Source organism: Artemia franciscana, chromosome 13, assembly GCF_032884065.1.
Source record: "Artemia franciscana chromosome 13, ASM3288406v1, whole genome shotgun sequence".
NCBI classification, from domain to species: Eukaryota; Metazoa; Arthropoda; class Branchiopoda; order Anostraca; family Artemiidae; genus Artemia; species Artemia franciscana.
In genome coordinates, this window is record NC_088875.1 from 39,217,348 (window position 1) to 39,241,259 (window position 23,912).

Here is a 23,912-nt window from a genome sequence, read left to right on the forward strand (position 1 = left end):
TGAGTCGTAGCCACTCCTTTTCCCCTCACAAAAAAGAAGATCCTGAGTAGGTGCTGCTCCATAAATAGTACAAATTTTAAACAATGTTCAATCTTTATAATTCATTACTTAATGATAAGCCCCAAAACAATGGAAAAATGGTCTTTTAGGTAGTAAAGGCTTTCCCCAATTATTCCCAATTAGGAAAGAAGTTTAGTGGACTGTATTCCAGCCTTCTTTTTACAGTCACGCTAACTTGACGAGAATGATTAAAAACGGGAAAGATATGATGGTTGAATTTTTCTACGAATAATCTATCACTTTCTGCTTTCTACCTTTTGATTTATCGTTTCATTCGGTTATATCCGTCACTCGGATTTCCAATGCTCCTCCAGCACTAAATTTTTCCACGATAAGAGAAAGAAAGCTGTTTATGTTTTAACATTTTCAAACACGACAATAATAACTCATTTTGCTGTGCAATTTCCATTAGTCAATACCAGTACTTCCAAAGTCAAACACACGATCTAATATGAGTTGAATTCTCTTACATATTTTATATCGAGTTCTGATAACTTCTTACGGAAAAAATCCCTATAATTTTTATTTAAATAACCAGATGCCCCTTAAAATGACATCAGATTGAAGTGAAAAGTTTACCACTGAAATCGTCATTTTCAAAAAATTTTTATAGAGGTTTAGAGTTCCCCACCTTGTACAATAAGAAAATCATATTTTTGCAAGGGTGGTTCCAGGACCCAACAAGCTTGTTGCAGTAGTATTTATTAATTATGATCGATGAATATTTATCTAATATATAATTTTTCAAAAGCATATTTTCCCCTTGGAATTAATGACCAAATAAGTATATTTCAGCCAAACTTTAAAATTACCTTACCTTGTTCCCAAGAACCACAAACGGGAAATTGTCAGGATCTCTCGGAGAGGCTTGAATGAGAAACTCGTCTCTCCACGAGTCTAGAGATTTGAAACTATTCGCAGACGTAACATCAAATACTAAAACACAACAATCAGCTCCTCTGTAAAACGCAACACCAAGGGACTGAAATCTCTCTTGTCCAGCCGTGTCCCATATCTGAAAAAAAGAAAAGAAAATTGACACTAAAAACACAGCTTAATAGAGATTATTAGAGGAAGGTTTACAAGCTCACCTGTAGCTATGGACGGTCAGGCATCAATCTTCAATTAAGCAGTCCATTGTCGTGTCATCATCAGATTTGTTTTATTATTTTTATTGAAATTTTATTTCATCAATACAAATATCAAAAAGCCCAGTGATGACACGGCAAAGGATAGGTAGAAATATTGCTTAATTGAAGATTTGATTTTTAATTTTTTTTTTTATTTTACATACTAGTGTTTTATTATTTTTTTTTCAATAATGCTGGTTAAAATGAAAACTTGCGTAAAAGGCTAATACAATGTTAAGTGAATGTATAGACATCAGGTGAGCTTAATAGAGATTATTAGAAGAAGGTTTACAAGCTCACTTGCAGCTATGGACGGTCAGGCATCAATATTTAATTAAGCAGTCCATTGTCAGCAGTGTCATCGCCATATATTTTTTTTGTTTCACAATTTTTGTTGACATTTTATTTTCTCGATACAAATATCAAAAAGCCCAGTGATGAGACGACAAAGGACAGGTAGAAATATTGCTTAATTGAAGAATTGATTTCAATTTTTTTTATTTTAAATACTAGCGTTTTATAATTTTTCCCCCCCAAAAATGATAGCTAAAATGAAAACTTGCGGAAAAAGCTAATACAATGTTAGGTGACTGTATTAGTCTACCCAAGTGGTTCTCAACCTTTTTTTTATCAATGGACCCCTTTTCCCTTTTTTTTTTTATCTTGGTGGACCCCTTCATAGCTATTGGACATAAGAACAGTTTTCTATTCTTCACTAGTATAAATTTTAGGGTTTTAATTATCAAAGGAATAGTATACGATTATGCTTTATTTTTAAATGAAAACTAATTTAATTTAAATAAAATATTTTATTATAATAATAACAATAATAAGTATTATTAATATTTTTATTATTACTATTATTGTGACAATAACTACAATATTACAATGTTTCTTCAATGGGCAAGCAACACAAGCTCACGGAGAGTAGAGCTCCTCAGGCAGTTTAATACACTCCAACATTAAGTGTGACATTAAGTGGACTTGAAATTAAGTGTGATTAAAAAAAGGAAAAGGCATGTTTATTCAATGAGATCCCTATGGTTGATTCTTCTCAGTGAGTCTATTTATATTTGGTTCTATTGATGTTAATGATAGTCGAAGATCACCCCTTTTCATAATGTCAAGTCTATGCGATCTTTTGACAACATTTAAGAAAGACGACTCCCGCTTCAACACGATAAGATGTAGGAGAAGCAATAACGTAGTTTAGGCCAGAGCAAAGGGTACTTTGTAGCAACATCATTTGTTTTCCATATATTGCACTTGGTGATCTTTGAATTTTGCATGCATTATTTCATCACTTTGTATTTCGTTGAGGGGCTCTTGCAAAGATATGTCTATTTCGACAACATTAACTTCGAAAAGAATTGAAACCCAAATCGGTATATTCATCCCGAGTAGGTTGCCGACCCGAGTTTGCATATTTTCACATATATTTTCCAAATATTCACCATATAATGCAAGATCTTCATCTTACAAATCACTGTTAATACAGGCCAAACAAGGTAACTAGTTCAAATGCACGACGCCTGATATTATTCTTATACAGCTGTAGTTTCCTTAGAAAAGCAGCAATAGCACTTTTACTGGATATCAGATCAGAATCGTTTCCTTGGAGCTGTTTATTAAGTGTATTAAGTTTTTCAAATATATCTGATAAGTAAAACACATCACATTTATTTGAAAGCAGTTTTGCTCCAAGTTGTGTGTCAGCGAAAAAGGAAACAATAGAATCCCAAAGTGCAATGAAACGCTTAAGACAATTCCCCTTTGATAGCCATCTCACCTCTGTATGTAATTAAATTTAAAAAAAAAAAACAAGTTTTTTTAACTGAAAGTAAGGAGCAACATTAAAACTTAAGACGAACAGAAATTACTTAGTATATGAAAGCGGCTGCTTCCTCATCCATACCCCGCTCTTTATGCTAAAGTTTGACTCTTTCTCTCAACTCTTCTTTCTAAAACACTAAAAAACTACTTTTATAACTACTTTTATTACAACAGAAAGGGCATCATGCAGACTTGAACTCATTTTCTTTCCAACTAAGCGCTGACAGTGTATCAGACAGTGAACACAATATAAATTGAACTGTAAATTACAGTAGAAATTAGATTTTCAAAAATAAAGAGTGTTCTGAGTAGGTTTTCTTCATGGACCACCAAAATATCATTGTGGACCTTGTACATTCAAAACTTGTCAATTTTTCTTATTTTTTACCCCTTCTCCTTCCTCCTCACATTATTTTATTCTTTATCTTAGAGTGAATCTGATGGCTTATCGATTTTTCATTTCAACCTGTTTTTGTGCTTTTAGCCTTCCAAACACATAATGAAATTTATCATTTTAGCAATTTCAATTTGTTCGCATTATAGTAACTAAAATTATGAAACTAATTGCTTGGGATGCTCCGCATAACCCAATACAAGATATTTTACCTGATGGGTTAGCATGTTATCATCAACGATCACTCCCATTCAAGGCCAAATCTAGGGGGAGGGGGTTACCGGGCTTGCCCTTCCCTCGAAATTTTTGTCCAGTTCGTAAACAAGAGCTAAGAACTCATTTATGAACTCTAGCAAAATTATAAGAATCAATATACTGATTTAAAAAGAAAATCAGAGGCTTGTCAGGATTTGAAATAAGAGCTCAGAGACACGGGGTCCTTCTAAATATCAAATTTCATTAAGATCCAATCACCTATTCGTAAGTTAAAAATACCTGATTTTTTTCAATTTTTCCTCTCCCTCCAGCCCCCCAAATGGTCCAATTGGGAAAACGACTGTTATCAAGTCAATTTGTGCAGGTCTCTGACACGCATACCAGTTTTCACCGTCCTAGCACGTCCAGAAGCACCAAACTCATCAGAGCAGTAGAACCCCCCCCCTCCCCCAAAGAGAGCGGATCCTTTCCAATTATGTCAATTACGTATCTAGAGCTTGTGCTTATTCTTTTCATCAAGTTTCATGCCGATCTCTCCACTCTAAGCGTTTTCCAAGATTTCTGCTTTCCCCCTCTAACCTCCTATGTCCCCGGATCCGATTAAAATTGAAAATGGACTATCTGCAACATAAGATTTTATATATCAAGTTTTATTATGATCCGATCACCCATTCGTAAGATAAAAATACCTCAATTTTCACGTTCCAAGATTTCCGATTGACCCTTCCAACTCCCCCTCACGTCAAAAGATCTAGTCGGGATTTAAATGAGAGCTCTGAAGTACAAGATCCTTCTAAATATCAAATTTCATTAAGATTTGATAACCCGTTCGTAAGTGAAAAATACCAAATTTTTCTACGTTTTCCAAATTAACCCCCACTCAAATCCTCCAGGGAGATCGGATTGAGTCCGGTTATGTCACTCATGTATCTTGGACTTGTGCTTATTTTCCCCACCAAGTTTCCTCCTAATTTCTCCACTCTAAGCGTTTGCCAAGATTTCTAGTCCCCCCAACTCCCTCAAATGACACTGGATCCAGTTGGGATTTAAAATAAGAGATCTGGGTTCCAAGGTCCTTCTAAATAAGACATCTCATTAAGATCCGACCACTCCTTCGTAAGTTAAAAATACCTCATTTTTTTCAATTTTTCCCTCTCCCTCCAACCCCCCCCCCAATGGTCAAATCAGGGAAATGACTGTTATCAAGTCAATTTCTGCAGGTCTTTGACACGCCTACCAATTTTCACCGTCCTAGCACACCCAGAAGCACCAAACTCGCGAAAGCACTAGAAATCCCCCCAACTCCCTCAAAGAGAGCGGACCCTTTGCAATTACGTCAATTACGTATCTAGAACTTTTGTTTATTCTTTTCACCAAGTTTCATCCCGATCTCTCCACTCTAAGCGTTTTCCAAGATTTCCGGTTTCCAAAATTTCTGTTTCCGTCCTCCGACCCCCTATGTCCCCGGAGCCAATTCAAATTAAAAATAGAGCATCTGCGACATAAGGTCTTTCTATATATCAAGTTTCATTAAGATCTGATCTCCTATTCGTAAGATAAAGACACCTCAATTTTCACGTTCCAAGATTTCCGGTTTCCCCTTCCAACTCCCCCCATGTCAAAGGATCTAGTCGGGACTTAAAATAAGAGCTCTGAAGCACAAGATCCTTCTAAATATGAAATTTCATTTAGATTCGATCACTCATTCGTAAGTTAAAAATACCTCATTTTTACAAATTTTTCAGAATTAAACCTCGCCCTCAACTCCCCCAAAGAGAGCGAATCCGTTTCGGTTATGTCAATCACGTATGTAGGACTGATGCTTATTTTTTCCACCAAGTTGCATCCCGATCCCTCCACTCTAAGCGTTTTCCAAGATTTTAGGTATCCACCTCCAACTCCTCCTAATGTCACGAGATCCGGTCGGGATTTAAAATAAGAGCTCTGAGATACGATATTCTTCTAAATATCAAATTTCATTAAGATCTGATCAACCGTTTGTAAGTTAAAAATACCTCTTTTTTCCAATTTTTTCGAATTAACCCCCCACTCCCCCCAGATGGTCAAATCGGGCAAATAACTGTTTCTAATTTAATCTGATCTGGTCCCTGAAACGCAAATTTCACCGTCCTAGCTTATCTGGACGTGCCTAAACTAGCAAAACCGGGACAGACAGACCGACATAACTGGCGATCTCTATATATCACTTGGTAAATACCAAGTACCAGAAAAAGCAACAAAATGCGTGGAAGGAAATTTTTAATGTGTTTTGTAACATTTTTTTTACCCCTCCCCCCAACAAAATCCTGAATATGGTCTTGCTTCTATGGATTATTTTTTTTAGTTGGGTTATTTAGCAACATCAACGCTTCAATGCTTTAAGCAGTCCCCCTCCTATATAGAATAAATTCTGCTCATTTTGGGGTTTAGTGTAACTCTTTATTTCCATGATAATAGTGCACACCAGAAATATTCCCGGAAATCATATGGGGGCAGATATGAGATCAATTTCACATTTTTTAAAGTTTCTTTATAACCCACCCCCTAAAAATTTCACCCTCCCTCAAAAAAATCCAGGCTACAGCCATGGGGAATCAATTTCTATCTCCAACTTCCCCTCGTCTCTCTCTTAGAACTAATTTTGTATTTATCTAGTGGCTCAATGAGAGCTTGGATGTCTTGGCATTAAAATGCACTCTTTGAGCTATCTCCCTCCCTACTTAACTACAAAACAATCAGGGGACCCGATTGTAGAAGTTTTAGTACCTTGTTGAGTTTTATAATTTGTCCATTGCTTACATATAGCATTTGTTATTGGGATACATACGGATTTTTTTTTTTTTTTTTGGGGGGGGGGGGTTGTTTCCTCCAAGTAGAAGGGGATTGTCTTGGGGAATTTTTAGTGGGAACAACTTTTCTGTAATTATTTCTTTTCCGCGGGGATGTATTTTATAGTCAGCATTTTCTGGGGGAAGTGGGGTATTCTCCGCACGGAATAAATGCCTAGAACCAACTGCACTAAGATCCATAAATAGGATATTATGAATAATATGATATGGGGTATGTTACCTGAACGGTTACCAGCTTATTATCTACCGTCACTTCTACTGATAATCGTTAGGACTGTAGATATCAACGTTTTAAGCAGCCAGGGTTACAACAAGGCAACTTACCTGAAGGGTTACCAGCTTATCATCAACCATCACCTCTTTTGAAACAAAGTCCGCACCAATTGTTGCTTTGTACTGATTGGAAAATTTTCTGTGGACGTACTGGTTCATAAGAGATGTTTTACCAACTCCGGAGTCACCCAAAATAATCACCTTGAGTAAAATTTTCTTGCGAGATGCCATGTTAATCTACAAGAAACAGAAAAGGCAATTTATTAGACACGCCTCTAGGAGAAGATAATTTTTAACTCCCAACCCCCCAGAAAAAATGATCTTAATCTTATTCTACGAAAAATCGGTGTGCAACTATGAGAGTTTCCAAGAATAGCTTTAAATATTTATTACGGCGGGGGGAATTCGAAGAAACGCAATAAGAAAAATAACGAATATTTTGAAACTTCAAGCGGCTGTCTTTTAACACCCCACCCTTTTCCCCGGGCATACGTAGCTAACTATGCACATGCCAATTGATTAGGACGGTCATCAAGATTGTCAAAGACAATGCAAATATACCCACTGCTTGCCAATACCAGCTAAAGCATCTTACATATCGTTTATGTTTAAGAAAAACTGTCGTAACTAACGCACTTCATTCTCTTTTTTTCATTCCCACAATTCTATTCCTGCTGTTATAAGGGAACTACGTATTTACCTACAGCAAAAGTAGACAGAACATATTCCCTTCTGACATACCGATTGGGGTAAATTCCTGTCAATAGCAGTAAGAATCGAAATGCACACCTTAAATAACAATTGCGACATTCAGTTAAAATGACGATAATTTGAGTTGCAAAATATTCCATATATTGGTCCCAGAAACAATTTCTGATAATAAGATTAATTACTTCTGATTGGAATTAAAAACCTTCGATAGAATAAATTGTAAACTAGGCACATATATTTTTTTTTATCATCCCACAGTCACTATTCACCAAGAACATATTCTAGCCTACTGGAGTGTTTTAATGATATATTTTATAGCCGATGGAATATACATAACCACAATACTAGGGGTAGGAATGATTATTGTACTCCACCTGTAGGGTCTGCCAGGTCAACGTTATCTTTTATTATGAAAGGTATGAAATTATGGAATAAGATAAGATTAAATAGATCCTTATAATGGCCTAGCAACTGCTAAGCTTAATGTGCAGATTGAAAAATATCAAGATATAAAATATCCAAATATAATTTAAAATATCAAGATATAACATATCAATATTAAAAGTCTACTTCAAAATATCAAAACATTTGCTAATCAAATATCCCCCTTAGGCCCCAAGTCATTGCCATAGTTAGGGCGAATATTCCCTAAATAAACAAAATATATAATAGAATTTAGCATACGGTAGAGTTCTTTAAAAGAACGACTGCTTGCTTTTAGCCCCAGAAAATAAAATCCTATCTACACACATGCTCAAATTTACCTGACTAAACTAGCGTTTTTTTTTTCTAGACTGGTCAAAGAAGCCTTCTCAATGCAACAATGTGTTCAAAACAGACTTGGAAATCTAATCCAATGCTGTTTCAGCTATAGTGAATAGAATCTAGGTCAGGGAGATTCTGCCTAAAAAGAGAACTTCTCAGACAGCACGCTATGATGTGTCATTTTTGAAAAAAGAAATTCACTACTGTTCATATATAATTATACTGTGCTGATCACTTGCTGAATTTGATGTCAAATGCTACAAAAATTACAATGATGTTGGAGCTGATATGTTTGAATAGAATCTAGGTCAGGAAGATCATCAGGTTAATTTCTGAAATTTGGCTTAATATTAAAATACAATCTGAAATAATGGGATGCAGATTTAATGTTGATTACTACCAATAGCCTGTTTTTTTTTTAGGTTAGACTATTCCGTTGGTTAGTTTTGTTTTGCTAATGCATAGGCAATCTGTTTGCTTTGATTAGTTTAAGTGCAGTTAATTAGCTACAGCAGCAGTTATCATCAACAATGTTTCAATCCAAAAAGCTGGCGAAGATTTTGAGGTTAAGAAATCTACCTTACAGGATTATCTTAAACATTCAAAGAATTTATCAAAAACTTTAGCTGAAACAGCATTCATTTCTAATGTTCTAATGCTCACAGGGAAAGAAGTATATTTTTGGACAGCTATGCTAGAAACAATACAATTGATTTATGAGAAAAAAACATCTTGGAAAAACTTTTTTAAGCTGGATGGGCATTCTTAGTTTACAAGGTTCAGTACGAATAAGACAAAGACAACGAGACAATAGTAAACTCTTAAGTACAGAGCCCTTCAATAAAAAATTAAAGCCACGTCTCTTAGCCCGTATGTAGTAACTGGAAATATTCTACTGAAGTTTTGTCAATTATTGACCTTTGGTGGTTCAGCCATATTAAATTCACCTTACAAGTTTTTAACAAGCCAGTTTTCCAAAAAAGTTGGAAAACTCAAACTATATAAATCTACTCGGAATGCAAAAAAAATAATTGTAATATGAATAATATTCGAGAAAGATACAATTCGAAAGGACACATCTAGCAATCTAGCCATGTCTAGATTGTGGTATGTTCATATTTAACTCAGAATCAGACTTTTTATTTAGATATTAGATTCTTTGTAAAGGACGAAATATTAAACCGGTTGTGTAAATTTCTATATAACAAATATTTTAATGGCCCCTATGAGGGTAAGACTCCAAGGATTTTGCCAAACTCCCAAAGACGGTCCTCCGCATTTCTGGAAAAAACAATTGACACATTAGAAGCATGCTTTTGACCTTCCAAAATTACAGTAGGATACTCTATCCCTAGCCACAAGAAGAAGGTTTGTGACCAGGGTTACCATCCGGTGAGAAAAATCACTAGATTTTACTGATTTTTTGGTTAATTTAGTGATTTTCTTCAATGATCTAGTGATCTTTTTTGCTAAAGCAATGTGAAAATCACTAGAAATAGTTATAAATCACTAGGGGTGGCAACCCCGTTTGCAACATACCTGTAAAGAGAGTGACAGAGAGAGAATTTTACTTCATAGGAGTGTTTAAAAATCCTTCAAAAGACAATTTCAGGGAAACTTATCACAAGGAAAACACTCACTCAACTGATTTATTAAAAAACTAAAAATACACACCAATTACGTATGTACAAATAGAACTCCTTAATTGCCCTTAAACTAATCAAAGCAAACACATTACCTATGCATTAGCAAAACAAAACTAACCAACGGAATGGCTTAACCTAAAAAAAACAGGCTATTGGTAGTAATCAACAATAAATCTGCATACCATTATTGCAGATTGTATTTGAATATTAAGCCAAATTTCAGAAATTAACCTGATTATCTTCCTGACCTAGATTCTATTCAAACATATCAGCTTTGCAGCATTTGACATCAAATTCAGCAAGTGATCAGCACAGTATAATTATAAATGAACAGTAGTGAATAAAAAAAAAAAAAAAATGAGACATCATACCTGAGATAGCGTGCTACCTGAGAAGTTCCAGTACTTTACAGCCATAGTTTCAGCCGCTTCTTGCCATTCAGTCAGATCACAGTAGATGTAATGGGCTACTTATTTGTCATTGCGCGTGCGTAAAGAGGCGGAGTAATGAAGAGAGGTCTAGTCTCATAAGTGTCAAAAATTCGTATTAGAGAGTATAGGACTTTTCGCTACTGTTCATATAATATACTAAGTCTGTGATGATAGGCAAGTACCCAAGAATTCATTTTGAATGGGTTAAGGATAAATTCAGAAATACACTACAAGAATGCACATTACAATAAACTAATAAAGAAAAAATTGAAAATTTTGTGGGTATGAAACCCCATTGCAGCACTAGCGAAAATTCAGAGAGAAAAAAAAAGAGAACACTATGCACATAACCCATGGAGTCTAGTCCAATTTCCCCGCCGAGATCACGGAGGTTAATCTATGATTTGTCATTGAATATGCTTGCTTTAATACCCGCCAAGATGCGTCCCCACCATATCCAGGGAAAACGGTTTTGGACACTCCCCTGAAATTTTTTCCGACTCACAAAAATGTAACAAATGCATATAAATTTTCTTGATGTATTTTTAAGTTCTTTTTAGCTCCATCCCCCCCTAAAAAAGAAGTTTCGGATATATCCTTGGGTGGAGGCATAGTTTTAGGGACCCCCAAACGCACTCCTCCCCCTTCAAACATAAAATTATTTTCAGAAATTTCAATATACTTCCTAAAATTGTCATGTCATTGGCCAGACTTTGGAAATCCCATCTCCGCAACAAAAACTTGCTTCATACATGCTTTCAACTGGATACAGACTTACCAGATCCTAGGAGGCAGACAATAAGCAAACCTTCAGAAGACCATTTAGTTTAAAAAAACTTCTTTCAATGGGATTTAATCATTATCATTGGAAATACACTCTCACGTTATTAAATTTGGTTATTACTATCAGTATTGGTTGTTACACACAACTTCAATCCCATAGATTCAATGTCAGATTAAAATAATATTTTTAGTTTACTTCAATAAGAGAAATATTACACTCAGATAAAGCAAGGGGCAACCATGCCTACTTGCAAAACGTAGCCGTATCTAAACTGGTCAAAGGGCATGCTTTCACCTAATTCTCAGTTATCACTAAACTTTGGATCTTGATAAGACTAAAATAACCATGTAAAAGTGAGATCTTTGCAAGTAGGGACCCCTACTTTGGCAACTAATGAACATAATATTCCATTTTGGAAACATGTGTATAAGTCTTGCCAGGTTCAGTGCAGCCGCGCCATTTCATAGAAATCTGAAGGGGGGGATTTTCAAAATCTAGGTGTGGGTATTTTAGTTGATTTCCTCGATGAAAATGCCAAACAACACCATTTTTCAATGAGAATAGCGCAAAAGAAATTCAACATTTGGGAAGGGGCAGGCAAGTGCCCCTTCCCCCATTGAGGCCACTGGGTTCTAAAGGATTGTTTCTGCTATCCTTCAGCCTGAGTCCAAAGTGAGATGAACTGGGGTTTTATAGTCTATATCAGAGAGGGACTACCTGACATTGTTCTGCTAAATGTTCATTTTGAATGTTTTCTTGTAATAACAAATAAAAGAACTTTAAGAGGCCACAAAAAGGAATATTTCCCACAAGCTCAGAAGCATTGTTACATGTTAGCTATTTTTTGTTTATGCTATTAGTCAAGGTCTTGAAGATATTTTTATTTTTGCTGAGAAAATTGAAAAAAGCGCCCCCCCCCCCTTGATTTTGAAAAAAAAGTTTGCCCATTCCCCTACATTTTCATGAATGGACGCCACTGTGTACTCTAACCTCACTATCAACTTTTAAGTGGAAAGTAAGTATTTTTATCTTTTTCAAGTTAAAATTGTGCCATAATTTTTAATCTGTGGTGCATGGTGGACACCTGACCCCCACTTGCACCAAGAAGAATTTGGCCTACATAACTGCACATCATTTGTATAATCAACTATACCAACATTATTAAAAATATAAGGCATAAAGTACATGGATTCACTGAGAAGCAAACTTTGAGCTCGAGGCTAGCAATACGGTCACAATAACACATTTATATAGGCTACTGTAGACTGCAAAACAGGATTCTTTTTTCTTTTTTTTTGCCATTATGATTCTCACAAATAGAGCAGACACAACTAAACTCAAACTTTTATTTAAAATTCATAATTTTATGGAGAAAACCATTCGTGATTCAATTTTTTTTAGGTATTTCAGTATTTGACCCTGCCCTACTTGTAAGGCTATAAAGATTTTGCAACAGCAAGATTATAAGAAAAAGACTATAGACTATAATATTATAAGTGTCGATTGCAAAAAAAAAAATTGATTTACAGCAGTGGCACCAGCTGAGGGTTAGGGCCATTGGCCTCCCTAATTTTTGCAACCCTTTAGATTTTCAAAAATATATCTTTTTTGGTATTTCTATTGAATTTGTTTCATACTTTCTTTCAAAAAAAAAAAAAAATCACCCCTCCCCTTATTTCTGTGAATTGACACACTGGCTTACAGTGTTTTTCTTGGACTATGTGTGTTGTTCCCAGATTATCCCAAGATTATCAGAAAAAGACTAAAAACTATAATATTATAAGCGTCGATTGCAAAAAAAAGTTTGATTTACAGCAGTGGCACCAGCTGAGGGTTAGGTGCATTGGCCTCCCTAATTTTTACAACCCTTTAGATTTTCAAAATCTTTTTTGGTATTCCCATTGAATTTGTTTCATACTTTCTTTCAAAAAATGAAAAAACCAACAAAATCGCCCCCTCCCCTTATTTCTGTGAATTGACACACTGGCTTACAGTGTGTTTTTCTTGGACTATGTGTGTTGTTCCCAGTATTTCAACCATGACTTTTTAGAACCTTTTAATTTAAGTTAGAAACCTTTACTAGAATCTTTCCAAGCTTGCAGACAAGGAAGGAGTGAGGATATGAGGTAACAATGCCAATGCCATTCTTTGAGCTGCAAAATGTTTAACAAAAACCTCTTTCACCTCGCCAAACCTCCATAAATTCGTGACAAGTCAGTGTCTTAAATGGAGGAGTGGAGCTGGGAGTTTGAAAACACATAATCAGACTTCATTTCTTTAATGCAGCAGCTTTTGGTGTAAGTAAAAATCTTCTAAACTAACTTGTCCCTGACTTCAGTTTGCCTGAACTACAACTGTTTAGGACCTAAACTATAGCATACCCTAGACTTGAGTGTAATTAAAAAAAAAAACTTTCCAAGTAAGAAATACTTCAGAGAACACTAAAGAACCATAATAAACTCAAGACAGTTAGAAATAAGTTCTATGGTAATTCAAACTTAATCAACCAGAAATTACTATCATAAGAATACGAAATCCAAAACAAACATAAATTAAAATCAATAGCCACGTCAAAGAGGAAGATAAAAGATAATGACAAATGAACAAATCGGAAAACAAATAGAAATTCAAGTGAATACTCAAGTCAAACTTTAAACAAATGGAAATTACTAAAAACAGGAGTTTGGCTACTGCCCCTCTCCCTTTAAGGATAAACCTTCTGAAGTATGTTGCATTTTACTGAAAACTATATCTATTTTGAACAGTGCACTTTAACTTTTCAAAACATTGAATAAAAACAAAATCACTATTAAAAACGAGACAACAGGAAAGAACTAATGAACGTAAACTCAACAAATACAACAAAATGATATCAATTAATTTATGGGAGTCTCGCCAAATTAAGATGCAATATTATATAATGTTTTTTCAATATTAAAATTATAACAAGATTTTTTAAATATATCTGGTTTTCAGTAAAGCCAAAATGACACAATAGACTTTAGAAGGATTAGAGGGTGGGGGCAGTACCCAAATACTTGTTTGCAGCAATTTCTATTTAAGATTGATTTGAGTACTCATTCAAATTCAATTTATGTTTGATGAGATTATTTATTTTAATTTATATTTGTTTTGTGTTTCATTCATTCTTTAGTAGTAACTTCTGATCTCTTAACTTTGAATTACTATATTTATCTGAAATTCTAATTGGCTCTTGCTTTTCTCTGAAAAACTTATTTTTGGGAAAGCTTTATTTAATTAATGTTTGTTTGTTTTGATTGCCAAAGTTTTACTATTTGTTAATACTTAGAATATTTCCCTAGCTTTTCAGCTTTTTGGCTTGAAAACTAAAATTTTGGGTTTTAATTTAAATTCTTAAGTTACATAAAAGTGTATTTGATTATTGTCTTTCATTCTAATCAGTATATATACTGAATATATTTTGCTCAATTTAAAAACAAGGTTTAGGATGGTTCTTGAGCTAAGCTTTTGATGCAACATCAATTTCTAGATAATATATTAAAAAAGCCTCCTGGGAGAATTTTCAAAAGTCTATATGTGAATAAAAATTGAATAAGAGAATTTATTTGTTTGTAATTTTTATTTTCTTTTATTTATGACTTTGCAAGCATTTTCTTGGTATAGTGTAGAAAGGATGCACATATTGTCTTTTGATTTAGGTCAACATTCACTGAAAGCTTAAAAGAATATCCTTAGCTCTTCCTCGTAGTTTCATCTCTATACTCATAGCCATCCCTGTGATATTTCACACACCATTCTGACAACCTGGATGTACATAGTATCTTTTGCTTTATGTTAAACTTCCCTCTGCACATTCCCTGAAGGTTTCAACTTAATAGCCTTGGCTATTCCTGACATATTGCAGATGCACCATTTTGACAAATTGGATGCTTACGGTTTCTTTTGAATAAGTGCAGCACCCCCCTCAACATTCACAAGAAGTTTCAGCTTCATACCCTTTTTTTTCCAAGATATTCCAGATATGCTGTATTGATGATATGGATGCACAGTGTCTTTTGATTTAGTCCAATATCTCCCTTAATATTCCCTAAAATTTTCAACTTAATTCCCATGGCTATTCCTGTGTCAATATAGATATGCTCAGATATGTCCTTTGAAAACCTGGATAAATCTAGTGTATTACCTTAAATTGCAGCTTGGAGTGATATAAGGATTTTCCATCCTTGTGATGCTCCAATGATGAAACAAAAAATCGTTTTGGTGTAGATTGTGGTTGTTGATCTAGACTCTTGGCTAGGACTCTGCAGCTTCCCAATTGTAAAGGAACTCCTGGCAGAGCCATTTCTTATCAAGGTGGAACTTGAAGTTGAAGTTGCAGAAACCGTTTCCTCAGACAGTTGATTCTAAAGATTGGTGACTTTTTGGCTGAAGAAATGACTTCTATGTCTACTCGTGGAATGCTGCATGGGGAGCTTCATTGAGTGTCCTCTGGTACGAGAATGCAAGAGCTGGGCAATGAGACTGGGAAGGGTGTTTCTAGAAAGAATTTTTTTTTGGTTTAAATATATATCACCCCTTTTCCTTCGATATGTCAGTGTTGGCAGCTTCAAACGAGGTAGTCTTTCTTTGTATGGATATTTATTCATACTGCTAACCATATTCATGGCACAACACTGGACATCCTCAAGCAACTTCTTATCTTCTTTGATAAAAGGGGCAGCCAATGACATTCTGACCTCCAGATATGGTCGTAGAGGTGCCTTATATAGCTTCATAAAAACTCTTGGGAGTCAGGCAAAGTTTAGCATGGTTGCTAAACTTTAATTGGTGATGAACAATAACCTCAAGATCTCTTTCATCAGAAACCAAAGAAAGGAAGTTGTTTTGAAGGAAATACTTACGATGCTTGTTGTGTTTGCCAAAATGGATCACACAGCATTTGTCAACATTAAAAGCAAGGAGCTACATGTTATCCCATCTTCCTAGACCAGTGGTTCTCAACCGGGGTCCACATGGACCCTAGGGGTCCATGTAATATTTCTGGGGGTCCACAGGCAAAACAGAACAAATTGGGGTTCCATGAAGAAAACCAACTCAGAATGCTCTTTATTTTTAAGAATTCAATTTCTACTGTAATTTACATTATTTTGAATTTGTTTAGTGACCTACTCGGAATGGATATACTGATTTGGGTTTCAATTCCTTTTGAAGTTAATGCTGCCAAAATAGAATTATCTTTACAAGAGCCCTTCATCGAATTACAAAGTGATGAAATAATGCGTGCAAAATTCAAAGATGGAAAGTACAATATATGGAAAACAAATGATGTTGCTATGAAGTACCCTTTGCTCTGGGATAAAGCAGAGTTCTATGTTATAGCTTTTCCTACATCTTATCTTGTTGAAGAAGGATTTAGTCATGTTTCTCAAATTTTATCAGAAGCTTGCAATAGACTTGACAATGTGAAAACGGGCGATAAACTATTATTAACATTGATAGAACCAAATATAAAGAAACTTGTCGAGAAGCATCAACCACAGGGATATCATTGAATAAACATGCCTTTTCCTTTTTTTAAATCATACACTTAATTTCAACTGCTTTTTTTTATCCAGTTTACATGAATAATGTTGGAGTGAATTAAACTTCCTGAGGAGCTCTACTCTCCATGAGCTTTAGTTGCTTGCCAATTGAAGAAACTTGTAATATTGTATTTATTATCACAATAATAGTAATAATAATAATAATAATTATTATATTAGAATATTTTATTTGTATTAAATTAGTTTTCATTTAAAAACAAAGCTTAATTGTATGCTATTTGTTTGATAATTGAAACCTTAAAATTTATATAAGTGAAGAATAAAAAATTGTTCTTGTGTCCAATAGCTATGAAGGGGTCCACTAAGATAAAAAGAGGGAAAAAGGGGTCCATGGGGAAAAAAGGTTGAGAACCACTGTCCTAGACTGTCAAGATCTGTTTGAATTAATTGCTGGTCAGAGGGAGTAGCCACTTTTCCAATTAGTTTTGAGTCATCAGCATAAAGGGTAATAATATCTGAAAGAAGGGTGGGTAAATCGTTGACATAGAAGTTGAAAAGTGTTGATCCAAGAATAGTGCCTTGGGGCACGCCACTTAAATGAGGAGTTCCTTGTGAATCAAAAACTCTGACACTCTGTGATCTTTCAGAGAGGAAGCCCAGAATCCACTGTACAACACCTTCACTGACACCTTCAGCCTTCAGTTTGTTAAATCCTTTTGACAGATCAAGAAGAAATCATCAACATGTCAACAGAAAGACCCTTATCAAGCAATGTAGTCACTAATTCATATGTTTGGATGAGGTTAGTGCCCACATATCTACCAGATCTGAATCCAAAAGGTGATGTGGAGAGGATCTTATTGACCTGAAGATGTTCAATTAGAACTTTGTTAACAAATCCCTCAAGCACCTTAACAACTGCAGAAGTGATGCTTATAGGATGGTAATTTTCTGCAGAGTCTTTTCATCCTTTTTTATGGATTGGGGTTATATAAGATGTTTTCCAATCATGTGGTAGTTCCCCATTTTGAAGAGGTAACCAGAGCAGCATGTACAGGGGGTAACTGGGAGCTTTTCAACACTCCTTAAGAAGGCGTGTATGAACACCATCTGGTCCCTTTGACTTATTTACATCAAACTTCCCAAGGCTATTGAAAATCATTACTTCACTTACTGATAGATCAGGCATGGGAAAAAGCACTTCATGCAATGGAGGATCTGGTGAGGAAGTACCTGAGTTTTGGGTAAAGGCAAAAGCAAATTGCGAATTTAGAAGGTCAGCCTTATCTATTGAAGGTGAGTGTAGTACACTATGGTCAATAAGGTCAGGAATAGCATTATAATTTGGATTTTTAGCAGAGACATGTCTCCAGAAAGATTTTGGGTTTAACTTGATGTCAGAAGCTAATTTTCCCTTATAAGCCTATTTCAGTTTTATGACAGAATCTATTACATGATTCCATACTGCCTTGTTAACTTCAGATATGGCACTTGAAAAACTTGAATCTGCTGAACTCTGACATGACACAAACAAATTATTAGATAGAACATTTGAATCATCATCAGCAGAAAAAAAAACACTTAGATGGACATGAGAATCATTTGGAAAAGGATCAGATGAAGCTTCACAAGAAGAATCAACTGACAGTTTATCAAAACAACAAACAAAACAAGGCAATGGAGATACAAAACTATTTACATGAAGAGGTGATGACATAACTAGGTTTCTATCACAGATTGGTTTGGAGGGGGCTGGGGTGGGGCTTCCCAAGCGCAAATGAGCAGTGTTGTTTTTTGGAACAATTTGGCTCTTGAAGATCATGAGGTTAATCTCACCTGAGCTTTTTCTTCTTGTCAGCTCTTCAACTAAGGCCTTTCTCCTGTTTCTCTCTGTCTTGGATACATCACCAGAAAATTGTATATCCTTGTGGAGCTTGTGGGAGCAGTTGATGATTGACCTTTTGATGTCCAGACTTGGGATAGTAAAAAGAACAGGAGGAGGGCATGTAGATGACAGAGAGTTAGTAGGGATTGGAAGTCTCCTCATATTATTGATGTGAATGTCTCTGAGCTTATTAAATAAAAAAAACACGTTTTTTCAACTGAAAGTAAGGAGCTACATTAAAACTTAAAACAAAAAGAAATTACTCAGTTTAAAACAGAAATTACGAACAGAAATTTAAAACAGTAAAAAACTTTAGCGTAAAGAGCGAGGCGTTGATGAGGAAGCAGCCCCTTTCATATATGAAGTAATTTATGTTCGTTTTAAGTTTTAATGTTGCTCCTTACTTTTAGTTGAAAAAACTTGTTTTTTTTTTTATTTAATTTCTGAACGTTTTTGAATCAATGCATGTTTTGATTTTGGCTCTCCACAGAGGAATAATTAAAATGAAATTTGCATATTTTTTTTTTTTTTTTGGCTAAATGGCTTTCTCATAATTATGATCAAATGATTTTGAGAAAAACAGAGAGGGGGAGGAAGCCTAGATGCCCTCCAATTTTTTGGTTAATTAAAAAGGCAACTAGAACTTTTAATTTTTTACAAATCTTTTTATTAATAAAAGATATACATAACTTATAAATTAGCTTACATAAAATTTTTTTATTCTCATGTTTTTATTACACATATGAGAGGATTCTCCCCTCATCAGTACCTCTCTCTTTACACTAAATCTCAGATTTTGTCCCAATTCATTAAGAATGACCCCTGAATCACAAAAGCCATAGAATAAATAGTTGACATTACATAAAAATACTTTAGCATAAAGAGCGAGGTATTAGGAGAAGGTGAGCCCCTCATATCGGTAATAATTTCTGTTCGTTTTAAGTTTTAATGCTGCTCTTTACTTCCAGCTGAAAAAACTTTTCATATTTATTTTTTCATTGTTTTTTTTTTAAATAATGCTAGTAAATCCTGTGCTCCCTTCATGAAAATTTTCTTCCCCCATGACAAATTCCTTGATGGAAAGTTTCCCCAGTATCTGGGTCTTGGTCAATACAATCACCCCTGGAGGAAAAAAAAAAAAAAAAAAAAACAAACAAACAAATAAACACGCATCTGTGATCTGCCTTCTGGCAAAAAATACAAAATTCCACATTTTTGTAGATAGGAGCTTGAAACTTCTATAGTAGGGTTCTCTGATACAATGAATCTGATGGTGTAATTTTCGTTAAGATTCTATGACTTTTAGGGCGTGTTTCCCCCTATTTTCTAAAATAACGCAAATTTTCTCAGGCTTGTAACTTTTGATGTGTAAGACTAAACTTGATGAAACTTATATATTTAAAATCAGCATTAAAACGCGATTCTTTTGATGTTGCTTTTGTTATCAAAATTCCATTTTTAGAGTTTTGGTTTCTATTTAGCTGGGTTGCTCCTTACTACAGTTTAGTACCACAAACTGTTTGATACTTTTGATCAAGATAAGACTTGATGAGCAGCTTGTCATTGGGTTGTGGAGGGACTCCATATGCAACTATGTTAAGGACTCTATGTTGCCTGTCCTTTTCTACAGAAAAGAGGCACTGGATCTTGCTATCAAGATGCTGGGTAAGATTGGCTTTGATGCTTATTGTCTCTTGAAGAACTACCATCTGGACTTCAGAATGCATTTCAGAGAGCAAGCATTTTTTCGACACCCAGGTTTTTAGGGCTGATACTTGTGATTTTATGTTGCCAATAGTTTGTGAGATCTCAGCTTTTAGTGATGTTTCTAAGTTTTTTAAAGATGAGTGAATAATTTCCTGAAAGGCTGCTTGAGATGGGATTATGTCAATGATCTCATTTTTCATGCTATTTATTGTAGCTTGAACAATATTCTCAACACTTGGATTTTGAGTGTTAACTGATGTTGATGGGTATTTACATGCTGGGCAATTGATACAAATATCTACATGTCAGGAAATTTTTGTGATAAGCAGATATTCGGGTTCAGGCATGTCTAGACACTCAGTACATATCCACTTGTCACACCCATCACAAAGAATGGCATGAGAATCATTTTCTAATGCAATATCATGGGCAAGATATTTATCAGATCCCTTATTTGGACTTATATGCATCCTTTTTGATCTCCTACTTAATGTGGCCTTAATTTTGCTAGGTGGCAGCATGGTATGGGAAAAATAGTGCTGTCTTTCTTTAAAATGCAGAAAAAAATAATGTTCAGCTGACAGATGTCAATTTGTCATGTGGTTTTCAGAACTTGGGGGGAGGTGAATTTGGACCTGTTGGAAGTGTAGATACTTGAATCACCTATCCCCAGCAGTTAAAGGATGGATATCCTGCTGGTACCAATACAGGCCTTTGTGTTTGTTATCGCTTGCTTCTGCACAGGTTTCTCCAAATGTAGAAAAAACAACTCAGTTTACTTAATCTGCGGCTTTTTGGAAAAACAAATACTTTGCAACTATAGACCAGCAACACTATAATTAAAACAGTAAAAACAAAGAATCCCAAGAGAATTGAAAATGGATTAAATGACTTAAAAGTCTAAATATATAAAACCCAACACTGTGGTAAGTCCCTTAAATTAACACTTAGGGTAACACAAGATTAGGGATAATGCAAATAATAAGGAAAAACAGTTTTATCTCACAGTTGTTATATATTTATCTAGGGTTCAAATTTATGCAGTCACATGGGTTAGTTGTTAAGATGGCTTATAATAGCTTACAAGATGTATTCTAATTTAGTTCAACATCCCTCTAAACACTCCCTACAAGTTTCAACTAAATGCGCTTAGCCATTCTTATGTTGCTGCATGTATGCTCTTTTGACAGCCTGGATGAACAGAGCACCTTTGATTTATTTCATCATCCCCTTCAACCTTAGCTTTAGCTAATACCCCCAATAGTTCCTGATATATTGCAGATATGCCCTTTTAAGCACTTCAATGGACATACCATCTTTTGATTTAGCTCACCATCCCCTCAGCATTTCCTAAATTGTTTAACTTAATAGCTTAAGCCATTCCTAAGACACTGCAGATAAGTCCATTTGAAAACTTCAATGTACTTTACCTCTCTTGATTTAGCTGAATTGCAGTAACAGTAGTAGCAAAAGTAGTCTAGTAACAATGGTGTGTGCAGTTGTAGGTGTAATCAAAGCAGTGGTAGAAGCCAGTAGTCACAATTGCAAGTTATTGAACTCAAAATTGTAAGTAGTAGCACTCACATGTAATTGTAGTCACAAGCAGTTATAGGCATTCATGGTCAGAGTCATAAGCAGTTGCAGTTGTAGCAGTCAGAAACAGCTACAGTCAGACAAAGTCACTTTTGCAAGTAGGCTAGTTGTAGTTGTAGTCACAAATTAGTTGCATCTCGAAGTATTTATAGTTACAGTTGAAGTTACAAGTAGTACCAATTATAGGTAGACACAATAGCAGTAGGAATCCAGAAAATTTCAGGTTAATACCCTTAGCTGTTCCTGAGATATTTTGAATATGACATTCTGATAACAAGGATGCACTGGTAAAACTTTTGCAGATAATACAATTAACTTACCAATAAAGTGAACATACCACTTGATGCCTTTTTTATGTTTTATATGAATATAATAATTGCTTCTACCAAAAATTCAAATTTTAGCACTTTTTGAGTTCTTAAAAATGATGAAATTTCAATTTAACTATGAGTTATTGGTCATTTTTGACAAAATAATACTATATTTTCTCAATTGTTTTTGACAAAATAATGCTAAATTTTTGTTAGTGTCAAAATTATTTAAAATACAGTTAGTTTAGGTCAAAAAGAGCTTAAGTTTGAAAATGCAGTAGAAGCAATTACTATATTTATAAAAACATAAAAAAAGGTATCAAGTGGTACAATCATTTTAATAGTAAGTCAATTATATGAACTGCAAAAACATTACCAGTGCACCTGATGTGTTTTGGATAGGCCTAGTTCAGCATGCACTAAAATTACAACTTACTATTCTTAGCCTTTTATGTTACACTAAACATCAATGTTACCTGTTTATCAATAATAAATCCTATACATAAACAGTCAACATATTCATAAATAGGCCTACAACCATATGGTTGTATTTCAATTAAATTGAAATATTTCTGAAAGTTTCATTAAGTTAAATCAACTACTTTTAAAGTAACAAAAATCACAGATATTTTGTTTTCCCAGTAACATATTGTATATCCTAAGCAGCCTGCAAACATAGGCTAGTTGATTTACCCTGTTTGGCTGAAAAACATCCCGGTCTTAAAAGACAAGCTAGCCTATGATGTGTTCTTTGTAAGAAAAAATAAATGTAATAATTAGACGTTCTGTCGTTGTCAAGAAAACTAGAATAGCCTAAAGAATCTTTTACCTGGTAGTATAATGCTATTCACAAATCACCTACTTCGTACTTCGGAACGTTTTCTACGGTACTATCAACATGGTTGCCGCTTCTATTATGTGGCAATTTTCAGCCGTTCAGCAGAATGTTGAACGGCTGTTTGTTTGTTGTGTTTCAGCTGGAAAAAACTTGCTTTTCTGCCTTCAAACCAAAAACTGTTAGCTAATATTGTTAAAGGATTTCTTTAACAACTTGAATTCTTGTTGAATGAAATTGTTGGCTAATTTAAAGCGAAATATCTTCACCATCGTCCAGTGTTTTTAGGAAAGGTTCTTATCGAATAGAAAAGGATGTCTGTAAGGTCGAAAAGTTCAACTGTATTCTTAGTAGTGGTTCTTATATTTCTGGGACAGAGTTCTACTAAAAATGAGTTGAAATTTACTATCTGGATTGTTTTACCTAGTCCAAATGGAGTATCTGTTCACCCTTTATTTTATATTTCTGAGATTTGAAAGCACTGAGAACGTTTGATGTAGGTAAAAGCCCAGATATTGACAGAATTACAAATATTAAGTTTAAAAAAAATTGCACCTTTTTTTATTTATTTATTTATTAATACAAAATACGGTAAGCTTTCAAGATTTTCGCACTAAATATAATAAAGAGAAGTTATGACAATGCTGACACCATAATATACAGATACAAATCTATAAAAAATAACTACAACAAACACAGACAAATAATATTATAAATGATTTTAAATGATTTAGTGTGAAAATGAGTTTGTGCTAGTTTTGTATTGAATTTATTTATATCTTCTGTTAGAAAATTTTTCAGGTGGACGGTCATTCCATGGCTTCCACACCCTGCTGTAAAATGAATGTTGGTCTATTTTCCTTTTTGAAAGTAAGGGGTACAATTTATGTGAGTGATAACGGGTCCTTTTAGTGTCATGAAATGTGAAGAACTATGATGTACTTATATTATCAATGCCTTTTAT

At 34.6% G+C, this 23,912-nt stretch overlaps 2 protein-coding genes across 3 annotated transcripts in view; one reads left to right on the forward strand and one right to left on the reverse strand.

Annotated features, from left to right (window-relative positions):
• The window catches only part of LOC136034916 (ras-related protein Rab-7a-like), a 31,045-nt gene extending 8,023 nt beyond the window's left edge, over positions 1-23,022 (reverse strand). The window contains exons 1-3 of one of the 2 annotated variants that reach the window (XM_065716421.1): positions 22,943-23,022; positions 6,807-6,992; positions 878-1,075 (exon numbers count right to left, since the gene is read on the reverse strand). In XM_065716421.1, the coding sequence (XP_065572493.1) occupies positions 878-1,075; positions 6,807-6,986 (378 nt within the window). In that variant the 5' untranslated portion in view covers positions 6,987-6,992; positions 22,943-23,022. The remainder of the gene's footprint in view (positions 1-877; positions 1,076-6,806; positions 6,993-22,942) is intronic. The other variant, XM_065716422.1, reaches the window with a different exon arrangement.
• Positions 16,249-16,626, forward strand: LOC136034317 (uncharacterized). Its single transcript, XM_065715452.1, has one exon. It carries the CDS (start codon positions 16,249-16,251, stop codon positions 16,624-16,626), a length of 378 nt encoding a protein of 125 aa, XP_065571524.1.
• Positions 23,023-23,912: the final 890 nt, after the last annotated feature.

What these genes read in the sequence shown, in the direction of transcription:
- LOC136034317 (XM_065715452.1), top strand. Translation starts at nt 16,249, where the DNA reads ATGGATATACTGATTTGGGTTTCAATTCCTTTTGAAGTTAATGCTGCC.